The sequence below is a fragment of the Bos grunniens genome, chromosome 3, assembly GCF_055505025.1.
Source record: "Bos grunniens cultivar Pamir isolate PY7600 chromosome 3, Bosgru_T2T1.0, whole genome shotgun sequence".
Classification (NCBI taxonomy): domain Eukaryota; kingdom Metazoa; phylum Chordata; class Mammalia; order Artiodactyla; family Bovidae; genus Bos; species Bos grunniens.
Window position 1 is genome coordinate 10,701,125 of NC_141167.1, and position 14,635 is coordinate 10,715,759.

At 37.4% G+C, this 14,635-nt stretch overlaps 1 protein-coding gene across 22 annotated transcripts in view; it reads right to left on the reverse strand.

Moving 5' to 3' along the window:
- Positions 1–26: 26 nt before the first annotated feature.
- Positions 27–14,635, reverse strand: part of ZMYM6 (zinc finger MYM-type containing 6) — a 45,099-nt gene continuing 30,490 nt past the window's right edge. For all 22 annotated transcript variants that reach the window (XM_086378436.1, XM_086378386.1, XM_086378414.1 and 19 more), the window contains 2 exons: positions 3,868–4,012; positions 27–1,980 (listed from right to left, as the gene is read on the reverse strand). In XM_086378436.1, coding sequence (XP_086234562.1) covers positions 149–1,980; positions 3,868–4,012 — 1,977 coding nt within the window. In that variant the 3' untranslated portion in view covers positions 27–148. The remainder of the gene's footprint in view (positions 1,981–3,867; positions 4,013–14,635) is intronic.

Below are 14,635 nucleotides of genomic sequence, written 5' to 3' on the forward strand. Positions count from 1 at the left end.
TAAATTCCTCAACAAAAAGAGAAGAATTATTAAAACACATATTTAATCACCGAGAACATATATCCACACTAGGAAATTATATTTTCAGATACTCATACAAAATTTAACACAAAATTATAGACTTTGATACTAAGGAATATGCAGATTACTATTCTTTCTCCTTTACCAATTTTTCTATCCTCGGAATTAAAGATGTGACAGCAAGTCGTAGTGCAGGGCCAGAAACCAACAGATTTCTTTGTTTTGACTCAGTCAAAGCTGAAAAGGTAGCATCACATAAATAAATAGTTGAAAAAGGTAATAAGAATCTCATCGCCTTTTCATGGAGTTCTGGGTAACTTGCCTTTGCGTTTATCCAAAACTGAGTTACAGACATTGATTTAAATACTGATTGTAACCTTAAATCTGATGATAATTGTGCTAATTTTTCTTCTTCCAAGTCCGTGAGATTACTCTTTTGGTGATTCGTAAAAGGATTAATTATCCACAGATTTCCTGAACGCACGTCGTCTTCTGGTGGATAACAATCATTGAGCATTTGAGAAAGTCCTTCCAGGTGCTCTAATATAACGCCTGCCATACTGCTCATATTTAAGCCTGATGAGCTGGAGAAGTCGGAAAATGAAGGGAACATGTCATAATCATTCTCTTGTGTGCGCTTCAACCACGTTTTTAACTTTTTCTTAAGCATATCGATTTTATTATACAAATTGAAGAGTGTAGTCATAGTTCCTTGGAGACTTAAATTTAATCCATTTATAAGTGAAAAAACATCTGATAAATAGGCCACCTTTGCAACCCATTCCTCATCAAAAAAATACTTGGCCAAATCTGAATGCTTCTGATTTAAAAATATTTCAATTTCATGTCGTAATTCAAATAATCTTGTTAAAATTCTTCCTCTTGATATCCAACGCATTTCAGCATGAAGTGGTAAATTCACATGTTCAGACCCCATCTCTTCACACAAAATTGTCAACATTCTTGAATTCAACGCATTGCTCTTTATAAAGCTTAAAATTTGTGCTGACTGCAAAAGAATTTCATGTAAGCATGGAGACAACTTTGCTGCTGCTAAATGTTCACGGTGAATAAAACAATGTGTAAATGCCACCGTATTCGTGGCAACTTCTTGAATTTTTGCCCTTAAACCAGAACACCTACCAGTCATGCTTGCCGCCCCATCTGTACAGAGACCAACACAATGCTTCCAATTCAGAGATTTACTGTCAATATATTTATTTATTAGTTCAAATATTTCAAAACCCGTCATTTGGGAAGGTATTTCAATGCAACATAATAATTCTTCTTTTATATCACTACAACCATAATCAATGAAACGAATATAGCACAAAAGAAGGGTGGTATTTGAGATTTCTGATGATTCATCTATCTGAAGGGCAAACCACTTTGACTCTCTGACTTTTTGTATCAGCTGATCTTCAATGTCTGCAGATAGTTCATCAATCCTGTGTCCAATTGTATTATTAGAAAGAGGAATGGTTTTCATCTTGTCTCCAGCACTGGAACCCAAAACTTCTGAACACATTTCTACTAAATATGGTTTAATTAATTCTTCAGCAATGGAAAATGGCTTTTTGCTGGCAGCAATTTGGAAAGCAATTAAATAAGAAGCTTTAACAAGTGACTTTTCAACTAGTAAACACTTTTTTAAAGCACTGTTTTGACATTCCATTTCAAGAGATTTTTCTTCAAAAAAATCTACTGGTTTGTTTTCTAATTCTGAATGCTTTGTCTTCAAATGATGAGAAAGATTTGCTGGCTTCATGTTTTCACTGGATAAAATTTCTCCACAGATGACACACTGTGGCCTCGGTGAACTTTCTTTTGATCCCGGACAGATAATAAAACCAACTTTTAAATATTCCGCATCGTAAGTCTGGAAAAAACCTATTCTTTTTTTCTTTGCAGGTGGAGAATCAAGTTCTGCATCATTTTTCTCATTAGGCATAGATAAATCTGAATGAAATATTTGAATCAGTTATTTTCAAGAATAAGCAATTTATGTTTATCCCCCAAGCATTTAAAATTTACATTGTTACTATTTATATTTGTCAAGAGCATATATTAATTAAGGTTTAAACACAAACCATAATACTTCCATGATGCCATTTTTAATTCAGCTTTTAGCTGAATTTCTGTTTGTTCAAAGGTTGGTCCCTGACAATAAGTATTAATAAAGCCGAGGGCAGTCGTTCATGTCCTAGCAATGCCATGCATTCAATACATGAGTGGAATTAGGGCTGATGTCTGTAGAACACACCAAGTTAAAAATAAACTATTTTACTTTTTAAAAGATGTGGGGACGGGAGTAAAAGGAGAAAAAAAATGTTGAAAAAAGTTAATATTGAGTGAATCTAGATGAAGGGTATATTCATTGTGTATATTCATATATTCTTCCAAGGGTGTTCATTGTGCTGTATTTTCAATCTCAAAATTTGGAATTTTTCAGAATTAAAGTTGAGGGGGAAAGGGGTTTCATACCCAGTGTCAAAGTGCAGAGAAATGGATGCTATCAAACATTGCTGGCTGGAGCATAAATTGATATAACTTTTCAGGAGGGTAATTCTGCAATAACACATCAAAATCTATGCCTTAACAATCTATGACAGCTTTTGAATCAGTAATCCCACTACTTAGGATTTATCCTAAGGATATAATTATACAAGTGGAGAAAGATCTGTTTATACACCCTTAACTCAATACTGTTTATAACACTAAAAAACCAGTAGCAATCTAAATGTTCAACCTAAGGAGGATGGATACACGTTATATACATATCCGTATGTTATATACATTGGGATCTGTGCATCCATTAAGAATCGCAATATATATTTAAATTTATGTTGATATGAAATGTTTTCATGCAATGTCAAGTAAAAAAGTAGTTTACAACAGTATATGGAAAACATCCTAATAGAATCTAGACATTCAAAAAATGTAATAAGCACACACATACCCACATATGTAGCTGTCCACAGATCCCTTACTACCTTCCATATGTGGATGTGTATTTAATATAAAATACAGGTAAACAAAGAGTGTATCATTTTAACAGGAATATAAAACAAATTAGATTTACTGAGGAAGGAAAACAATTCTCCTTGACTCCTACCAAAAGAAAGACATCCTACATAAAAACTCATGGTTAGTTGTTGACAGAATAAGCTTTTAAATATAGTATATTCTGTGAAGTAAAATTATCATTAAAAAGAAATAGCAAAAAAAGTTTTCAGCAGTATATTTATGACTGAGTACTTTTGCTGTCCACCTGAAATTATCACAATATTGTTAATTGGTTATAAACTCCAATATAAAATAAAAAGTTAAAATAAATGTTTTAGGCAGAATAGGCTATAAAAATACCTGAAAATATAAGGGTAGTGGGATTAAAAGCAGTTAACATGGATTGGGGCAAGAGTATACAACATTTTCAAATAATTTTCCTGATCACCAATACCTCACACATATAGTTATACTTTTAGTAAATTAATTCAGTGTTTAAAAAAGAACCAAGGTTAATCCACTAAAGCTTGTAACTAAATTTGTATTTAGTAATTATAACAGCCTGTCAGTACATCTCAAGAGCAATGCACATGTACAGGAGATGCTTGTTCAGAAGATATTGTCCACATAACGCTTTGGTACATATGGATTCAATTTAGTAGTTATTAGTGTTAATGACAATAAATACAAAAGGAATAAATCAGACGTTCAAAGTAAGTGATCCAAGAACTAATGTTTTCACATTTAAGAAACTCCCCATGACTCTTCTTTGTTAAAAAATCAAAACAAGCACACAAAACAGAGAACACACTTACTAAGTGTGGAAAGCACAACACGTACCTGTCTGACACTCCTTGTGTTGTGTATGTGGTTTGCAAGAGGTAGCCTTGGTCTGTGTGACAGGTTTGCACAATAACGCTTTGTTCTTTAAAAGTTTTGAAGACTGGGAAGACAGAAGTTTCATGGCATCTGTCTGCACACTTCCCTAGTTAAAAACAAATTCAGAAACCAAAGACAGATTTTTTTTTTTTTAGTATCTTCTCACTGACTATAATTGCTATTGATCGAAAGGTGATACATATAAAAAGAAATATAATTCTCTGAAAGAGTGGTACAATAAAATTGCTTTGGAAAATATATACTAATTACTAATTCTTCAATCAGTATCAGTACCATTTATTGATTTTTAAAAGTACTCTGCCTACAGTAAGTACAACGAAAACAATCTGCAGATTAGGACAACTGGATATTCAGAAAAACTGGATCAAACTTCAGACCATATGCAAAAAAATACTTCATATGGATTAAAGACCTCAACACAAAAAAAATAAAACTTTAAAATTAATGGAGAATTTTCAAATAACCAGAACTCAGAGAAAATACTGTTCATCTAAGAAGGCCTTCTCATCTCTCCTTGCTGTTCTCGGGAACTCTGCATTCAATATATCTTTCCCTTTCTCCCTTGCCTTCTTTCTCCTTTCCCTTTCTTCTGTGCCTGGTTCAAAATTGGGAAAGGAGTATGACAAGGCTGATTTAACTTAAAAGAACATAGGGCTTCCCAGGTGGCATTAGCAGTAAAGAACCCGCCTGCCAATGCAGGAGAAATAAGAGATCCAGGCTCAATCCCTGGGTCAGGAAGATCCCTGGAGGAGGGCATGGTAACCCACTCCATTATCCTTGCCTGGAGGGTCCCATGGACAGAGGAGCCTGGTGGGCTACAGTCCATAGGGTCCAAAAGAGTTGGACATGACTGAGTGACGTGGCGGGCATGCATACAGAGTACATCATGCCGAATGCCAGGCTGGATCGATCACAAGCTGGAATCAAGACTGCCTGGAGAAATATCAACAACCTCAGAGATGCAGATGATACTAGATGGTAGAAAGTGAAGAGGAACCAAAGAGCCTCTTGATAAGGGTGAAAGAGCAAAGTGAAAAAGCTGGCATAAAATTCAACATTCAAAAAACTAAAGATCATTGCATCTGGTTCCATGACTTCATGGGAAACAGAGGGGGAAAGAGTGGAAACAGTGGCAGATTTTATTTTCATGGGCTCCAAAGTCACTGCAGATGGTGACTGCAGCCACGAAATTAAAAGACACTTGCTCCTTGGAAGAAAAGCTAGGGCAAACCTAGACAGTGTATTAAAAAGCAGAGATACCACTTTGCCAACAAAGGTCCGTATAGTCAAAGCTATGGTTTTTCCAGTAGTCATGTACAGACATTAGAGTTGGACCATAAAGAATGCTGAGCGCCAAAGAATTGATGCTTTTGAATTATGATGCTGGAGAAGACTCTTGAGAGTCCCTTGGACAGCAAGGAGTTCAAACCAGTCAATCCTAAAGCACAGTCCTGAACATTCATTGGAAGGACTGATGCTAAAGCTGAAGCTCCAATACTTTGTCCATCTGATAAGAGCGGACTCACTGGAAAAGACCCTAATGCTGGGAAAGACTGAAGGCAAAAGGAGAAGAGAGCAGCAGAGGATGAGACGGTCAGCTAGCATCACCGACTCAATGAACGTGGATCTGAGCAAACTCCAGGAGATAGTGAAGGACAGGCGAGCCTGATATGCTGCAGTCCAGGGGATCGCAGAGTCAGACAGGACTTAGCGACTGAACAACAACAACAGAGAAAGTATTCTTAAATAAAACATGAAAGACTACAAGCAGAAAAGGCTGATACAATTGACTACCTTGAAATTTTAAACTTTTGCAAACAATGGCCTTTAAAGTTAAAGGACAAACAACAGAATGGGCGAATGTATTTAAAACATGTTCTTTCATTCAGTAAACATTTACTGAATGTTTACTACAAGCCAGGCACTGTTCTCAGCCCTGGAAGGTCTTCAATTTAAAAACAAAAGCCAGAAAATTAGGATTGTATTTTAAGAGTGATGGGAAACCACCAATGGTACACAGCAGTCCCTCCTCGTCTGCAGTTCTGCTTCCTTGGTTTCAGTTACCCATGGTCAACTGCAGTCTGAAAATACAGTATTAAATGGAAAACTCCAGAAATACACAATTCACAAGTTTACGTTACGGAACTGTGCACCATTCTGGGGAGCACGATAAAATCTCCTGCTGTCCCGTTCTGTCCTGAAGAGGAAGTGAACCATTCCTTTGTCCGGCATATCCTGCCCATTAGTCATTTCGTAGCCCTGGTGGTTCAGACAGTAAAGAATCTGCCTGCAACGCAGAAGACCTGGGTTTGAACCCTGGGCTGGGAAGAGTCCCTGGAGAAGGGAGTGGCTACCCACTCGAGTATTCTTGCCTGGAGAATCCATGAACAGAGGAACCTGGCAGGCTACAGTCCGTGGGATCTCATAGTCAGACATGACTGAAGCAATTAACACTTCCACTATTTTTTCCACTTTCAGCCATCAAGGATGTCAAACGATTGCCGTGGTATCACAGTGCTTGTGGTCAAGTAACTATTACTGTATTTAGGTTCCCAGATAGCTCAGTGGGTAAAGAATCTGCCTACAATGCAGGAGACACAAGAGACGCAGGTTCAATCCCTGGGTCAGGAAGATCCTCTGGAGAAGGCCATGGCAACCCACTTCCAGTCTTGCCTGGAGAATCCTGTGGACAGAGGAGCCTGGTGGGCTACAGTCCATGGGGTCACAGTCAGACATGACTGAAGTGACTGAGCACAGCACAGCATAACTCTTATTGTATTTGATAATGGCATCCCAAAACACAAGAGCAGCAATTCAGATACGCCAAAGAGAAGTCCTAAAGTACATCCTTCAAGTGCAAAGGGAAAAGCGTAACACTTCATCACAATGCCTACGTACTTCACCTCAATCATCTCACATCATTCAACAATGATGATACAGTACAGTAAGGTACTTTGAGACAGAGATCACATTCATGTAACTTTCATGATAGTATACTGTTATACCTGTTCTGTTACTGCTATGGTTGTTAATCTCTTACTCTGCCTAAGTTATAAACTAAACTTTATCATAGATGTGTATATATAGGAAAAAAATTAGTGTATATATTGGGTTTGGTACTGTCCATAGTTTCAGGCATCCACTGAGGGTTTTGCAACATATTCCCCACAGATAAGGGGAAGACTGTTATTTAAACTTACTTTTTAAATAGATGTTGAAAGAAAATAAAGTGAAGTTGCTCAGTCGTGTCCAACTCTTTGTGACCCCATGGACTGTAACCTACCAGGCTCCACTGTCCATGGGATTTTCCAGGCAAGAGTACTAGAGTGGGTTGCCATTTCCTTCTCCAGGGGACCTTCCCAACCCAGGGATTAAACATGGGTCTCCGGCATTGCAGGCAGGCACTTTACTGTCTGAGCCACCAGGGAAAGCCACAATAGATGTTAGATGCAATAATTTTGAATGATGTAGTCATTCATAAAGTATATGCGTGAAAAGTAAGTTTTCTACAACTGTGTGCCATGTATCCAAACTCAGTCTTGAACACAGTGTTCTCAGTCTCTTATACATCCTTCTAGAGATGGGCTATATAATTAAGTTGCTTCTGATTACACATGATGTTGTTGTTCAGTTGCTCAGTCGTGTCCAACTCTTTGTGACGCCATGAACTGCAGCAAGCCAGGCTCGCCTGTCCTTCACTATCTCCTGGAGTTTGCTCAAACTCATGACCATTGAATTAATGATGCTATCCAACATCTCATCCTCTGCTGCCACCTTCTCCTGCCCTCAATTTTTTCCAGCATCAGGGTCTTTTCCAATGAGTAGGCTCTTCATATCAGGCTCTATCATATCGGGTAGGCATATCATATCATATCAAAGTATTGAAGTTTCAGCTTCAACATCAGTCCTTCCAATGAATATTCAGGGTTGATTTCCTTTAGGACTGACTTGCTGTCCAAGGGACTCTCAAGAGTCTTCTCCAGCACCACAGTTCAAAAGCATCAATTCTTCAGCACTCAGCCTTTACACATGGTAGCATATTATTAGCAAGGTCAGCACCTTGCTTTGCCACTTAGCTAACCATCTTGGAAGTATTTTCATATAACTTTATACAAAGCTGCCTGTTAACACTTTTATACACTGAATGCACTATATGTAATTTGAAAAGTCCCTGCTGCTGAACATTAAATGTTACAAATCTTTTGCTACCATAAACAAATAAATATCCTTACATACAAATTGATTCTGCATGTGCTAGTATATCTATAGACTAAGGTCTTTTCTCTTTTCCTGCAAAGCCTTTACTGTCTCCATTTGGCCCACGGCTTGGGAGAGGGCTCCTGGGTCATTAAAAAGCTGCCTAGTGGCTTTAGGAAGATGTTCAGGCAGAAGTCCTGACACCTGGGGGATGCACAGTGGCCCCTCAGAGGCAGCTGGGCCAGAGGCTCTGAGCCCTTCTGGAGTTGAGGCTGACCCCTCAAAGGGACACGTGCCGGCCCAACGGCAGCCAATCTGTCAGGTGGATGCCCAACTTCTTGCTGAGTTTCACCTCCTCATCTGTGAAGTGATTCTCCAGGACGTCACAGAGCCGGAGGTCTGCACAGGCAGAACCAGGGTATGAAGACCCAAAAGGGCTTGGTTCAGGTTCTTCTCCACGACCACAGCAGTGTCCACAGTGTCCAGGGTTCTACCTCACTCATCGTGGGACAGCTTCGGCCACCCTGGAGGAGGATGCAGCCACTGCACCAGGTTTGTATCTTCAAGAGACCAACTCTCAGGAGAAGTGGTCCACATTCTCCAGAGCCACAGTGCCATGGTGGAAATGGATGCTCAGAGAGCAGTACGTGTGGGAGGCCTGCAGATGCAGGTTGACCACGCATTTCATGCTGGCCTCCACCTTGGTGGAATAATTCTGATTAATCTGGGAGTTCTTGGTTGACTGGTGGTAATAAAGACAATGTTGGCTGGTCCTGGAGACAGTGGATAGCTGAGAAGATGGTTCTGAAGGTTAGGACTGGAAAAGAGGTTGGAGGGTGGTCAGAGGCTGCAAGAAGAGGCGTCCCTGGGTCTATTCCAGCTAGACCCTATTGAAACAAGAGACAGATCCGCAGGACTGCCAGGCGTGCTGACTAGAATAAGGTCGTGTAAGTGCTATTTGGTGGGTCAAAGTATATGAAAATCTGTATATTACAATGTAAAGGAGCCTGCCTGTTTCCCAATACTGTTAAACACCATCAAATGTTTTTTGCTGTTTCTCAATAAGTGAGAAATTATGTAATAGTAGTATGGTTAGATATTTTTCATGTTTAAGCATTATTTATTATATTTCCTCTTCTGTGAACTGTCTATTCATATCCTTTTCCTGGTTTTCCTTTATCTTTTAATTCTAGGCATGTTTTTAAATGGGCAGTATAATATGGGACAAACCCAAAAATTCAAATAGCAAATAATGAAAAAATAATTCTCCCTGTTAAAATTCTCTCCCAGTCTTTCAGTTCTCCTCAGAGGTAATCACTGCTGTCTCATTACTGGCTGCCTTCCAGAGGTATTCCATACAAACGTACAGGCACAAAACATATATAAGACTGCTTTGTGTCTGTACATAAAGAGCCACCACATTCTTTTTAACTGCATGATATTCCACTGCACGGGATACGGTATATTTAACTACAGTCTGAACAGAGCAGCTGTGTATGCGTGCAAGGGACTCCACTTGCCAGGCCATGTGACTAAGTGTGGGATTGGAGAGGATGCATTTCAGACTCTCTATCTAGGGCTATTTTTTTTTTTTCTAATTTATACAATATCTCAGGATGAACTCACAACAGCCCTGATCACCGATGAAACCACCAAGATGTTTACAGGCTTTTCCTACTACAAACAATACTGCAACTGTTATCCTTGTACATCATTTCATACATGTGCAGAATAGATCTGAAGGGTAAATTCTTAAAATTGGAGCTCCTGGGTAAAAGAGTACTTACATTTTAAATTTTAACAGGTTTTACTAAGCTGCCCTCTGTAGCAGTTTTACCAACTGCTATTGGCATTTTTATCTTTGCCATCTGATAGAACTATAGTTCTAAATAGCATTTCTCTAATCTTGAAGCTGAATTATGTTTGTGTATGTTTAAGAACTATTTTTATTTCCAAGTCTGTAAAATTATGGATCATACTCTTACCCATGTTCCTAATGGGTGTTGGGTCTTCTGACTGACTCACAGAAACTCTTTACATATGGGAAAAAATAGCCTTCTACAACATAAATTGCAACTTCTTCATTTTTCTCATGTGTCTTGACTTTGAAATGTAGTTGAATTTTCCTCACAAATCTTTTATGGCTTTTGGGTTCTGCGACATATTTAGAGAGACTTTCCCTACTTCTGCATTAAAATTCTTTCCTATACTTTTTCCTAATACTTTCATTATTTTTTAAACTTGAAACCGTTCTCCATCTGGGCATCATTTTGGTTTAACTTAGGAGGTAGAAATCCTATGGTATTTTCTTCCATATGTCTACTCAGTTGTCACAACACTGTTTATTGAATAATCTAGATCTCTCCTAATGATGTAAACTGCCACCTTTATTATTTCTAAAGTCATGTGTATGTGTGTATATATATATACACATACATATATATATATTTACATATATATTATATATATAATTTTATATAATTATATATATATATTTATGCATGCATGCATGCATGCTAAGTCACTTCAGTCGTGTCCAACTCTGTGCAACCCTATGGACAGCAGCCCCCAGGCTCCTCTGTCCACAGGATTCTCTAGGCAAGAAAACTGGAGTGGGGTGCCATTTCCTTCTCCAGATTTATATATAATATATATAACATTTCTATAATATTTATAATTATATATAATTTTAAAATAAATTTTATTAAATAAAAAATTATTAAATCTTTATATAAATATATTGTGTGTATTAGATATTAACAAATATAAATATATATTTTTTTATATATTTAGGTCTATTTCTGGACTTCTTTTCTATTGAACTGTCTATCCGTGGCTTCCTGTTGTTTCAACTATGTAGCTCTATAAAATCTATTGTATAAATGATTCACTTCACATCTAAAACTACCACAGCACTGTAAATCAACAATATGCTAATAAAATTTTTTAAACTTTTTTTTAAATTTGTAGTTATAATTTGGGGAACTAGCTCTTCCCCTTCTTTATTCTTCTTTTTCAGAATTTTGTTGAAAGTTTTTAAAGCATCAGAGTGACCATCTGATTTGTGTTTTAAAATGATCATTCTGGCAACACTGTGGAGGAAAAAAACTGAAAATGGCAAGAATGGAAGGAGAAAGACAAGCAGCAGGTCACCACAATAATACAGAAGAAAGATGGTGGTGGCTCAGACTAAGAAGATGGCACCAGCAGTAATAAGAAGTAAGGAACACTGCAGAGGAAGTGTGCAGGAAATAAAAGGACTCGGCTTTACCTGAGATGGCTATTCATCATCTAACAGTAGATGTCATGCAGACAGTTGGATGGATACGTGAACCTAGAGCTCAGACGTCAAGGCAAGAGAAGTAAGTCTGGTAATCAGCCACCATCCAGGTGGTTTAAAACCAGAGGACTGTATGAGTCCCCTATAAAGAAATGTGAAGATTGACAAAAGAAATAATAAGTATGATGACCTAGAAGTTGAAGGTATTTCAAGGAAGGAAAGAGAGATCAACTGTATCAAATGTTACTGAAAGCATGAGGAGAATGAGAACTGAAAACGGACCACTAGATTTGGCAAAATAAAGACTGATGGAGATCTTGACAAGAAATATTTCAGCAGAGTGGTACAAATAAAAGCCTGACTAGAGTGAGCTAAGGAAGGAAAACAGATTAAAAAAATGATGCAACAAGCAGAGGCCACCCTTAAAGGATTTTTTTCCAAAATGGAAAGCAGAAAAATGGGATAGTAACTGAAAGGCCATGGTATTAAAGAAGGATTTTTTTCAGGTAGGAAATAATACCACATGTTTTTGTGTTGATAAAAATGATGAGTAGAAAGGAAGACAAATCCAGAACATAGAAAGAAATCCATAAGAAAAAAGACAAATACAAAAATGGGGAATAATTAAAAACAGGAAATTCAAAGAAAAGTCAAATGTTCACAAACAGAAATATAAGCAAACTCACTAGTAATCAGTGACATACAAAATAAAACAATAAGATATTACTGAAGACTGGCAAAAAAAAAGTTTAAATCTGAAAACATAAAATGATACTAAGGCTGTAGGAAATGAGTACAAACAGAAACTGCCGGTGGAAATAAAAACTGGAACACTCACTCAACAGGGCGATTTGAAAACTAAAATGCAAATACACTTTGTCCTCAAAATTCCACTCTTCCATGTCTACACTAGACAAACACACCTGCACACATGCACGAGAAGACGTATACAAGAATGTTCATTCATTGAGCAGAAATTTTTGATAGTGAAGCAACATACACTTATCAACAGGGCAATAGATAAATAAAATGTGGTATCTACATGCAATGTAGGAGATCAAACCAGTCAATCCTAAAGGAAATCAACCCTGAATATTCACTGGAAGAAATTTTGCTGAAGCTGAAGCTCCAATACTTTCACCACCTGATGCGAAGAGCCGACTCACTGGAAAAGACACTGATGCTGAGAAAGATTGAAGGCAAAAAGAGAAGCGGGCAGCAGAGGTTAGACAGCATCACTGAGTCAATGCACCTGCATTTGAGCAAACTCCGGGCGATAGTAGAGGAGAGAGGAGCCTGGCATGCTGTAGTTCATGGGGTGCAAAGAGTCAGACCACAACCCAGCAACAGAACAACAAAATATACAATATTATCAGCAGCAGTAGAAATGCACCAAATCTATTAAGAATCAGATGGATATTTTAAAAAATAAATTATTTTCCATGGATGTGTATATATGAACGTGAAAGATTAAAAGCAGTCTGAAAGGACACACACCGAATTCGTAACAGTAGCTGCCTCTAGGGGATGTGAAAAAGGACTGGGGGCAGTGATTCATTTTTTAAACAGGGAGGGTAAGAAAAGAAAAAACTGTGAGCAAATAAGCCAAATCTATCAATGGTTAATTATGGATGGAGGGAATACCGTAGAACACGGAGTTGGCAAAGCTTGGTTCATCAGCCCATCATTTGTGTTTTAAAGTTTTACTAGAACAGAGCCACTCACTCACTCAGGTATTGTCGATGGCTACTTCTGCACTACAGTGGCAGAAGTAAGGAGCTGGAACAGAGACTGCATGGCCTGCAAAGTCTAATTTACTCTCTAGACCTTTACAGAAGTTTGCTGACATTTGCAGGATGTTTTCTTCTTTGCACTTCCCAGTACCTCACCTTTCCCCCAAATTTAGGACCACTTAAATAACCTGAAGGAATCCAGGAAACAAAGAAAAAGATTCTAAAACAGTCCGGTTTTCTTTTTTTAAAATCATAAAAATACTACATTATTTATTATTATACCTTTTATAGACTAAACTGAAAATATTAACCAGAACTATTCTGTAACACAGTTTAAATGACTGGCTGAATTACAGAAGTACTCCTTATAGGGAAAACATATGTAGGGCAGTCACATTTAATATGAGAAATATGCTCCTGAATAATTCAAAACCAACATAATTTAAGACTAATTGTCCCATACACATAGAGGAAGGATGCATTATCACAGAATATAAACTTATAATATAGAATATTTTCATAATATATAACATAATACACAACAATACTTATTTCATAACAATACACATTAATTTAAGGCACAATACATTAATAATTCATTATATAATTAAGCAGTTTATAAAATTATTAATTCTATAACAGTGATTTATTAATCATGTAATTTTAAAATAATTTAAAGTACAATACATAATATACATATAAATATGAAATTAACTTAATGACAGTTCATTAACTAATGTGGTATACTGCCTAAAAATAATTAACTAGTGTTATCATTATCCTCTTCCAACAATCTTAATAATGGGAGAGTTAAGAGATATCAAATTAAGTAGGATAAACTCTCTCTCCACATTATGGCGAAGGCTGGTCTGATTTCCTGGAAGACTTCTGCTAAAGAATGAAGCTAATGAATCTAACATGGTTTAGGTTTCTCTCTTTTTTTCCCCACTGAGGATTTCTTCATATGCAAAGACACTTGTCCATCTTTCACTTCACCACCATGGAGTGCAATCCACATATGGATCATCTTCAAAACTAGCAACTGTTGCTGAAATATGGTCCAAAGTCTATGCCAGTCGCTTCACTGCTAGTTGATGCGCTGAAGACCCAGGCTAATTCCTGGGGCCCTCTTCCTATTACCTTTGTTTTTCTAATTCTAGCAAGTCCTCCTTTATTAATCCCTGGGAAACAACCCAAGTAAAATCTCAACATCCCTTTCATCAACCTTGCACAAATTTACCTTCTTTGCCATTTTAAAAGCTTCTTTATTAGCAGATGTTATGTTGTCTTCCAAGTTAAAGACTCTTTAAATTCTGGTAAAGCTGAAATAAATAGTCCATCCTAAAGGAAATCAGTCCTGAATATTCATTGGAAGGACTGATGCTGAAGCTGAAACGCCAATAGTCTGGCCACCTGATGCAAAGAACTGTCTCACTGGAAAAGACCCTGATGCTGGGAAAGATCGAAGGCAGGAGGAGAAGGGGACCACAGAGGGTGA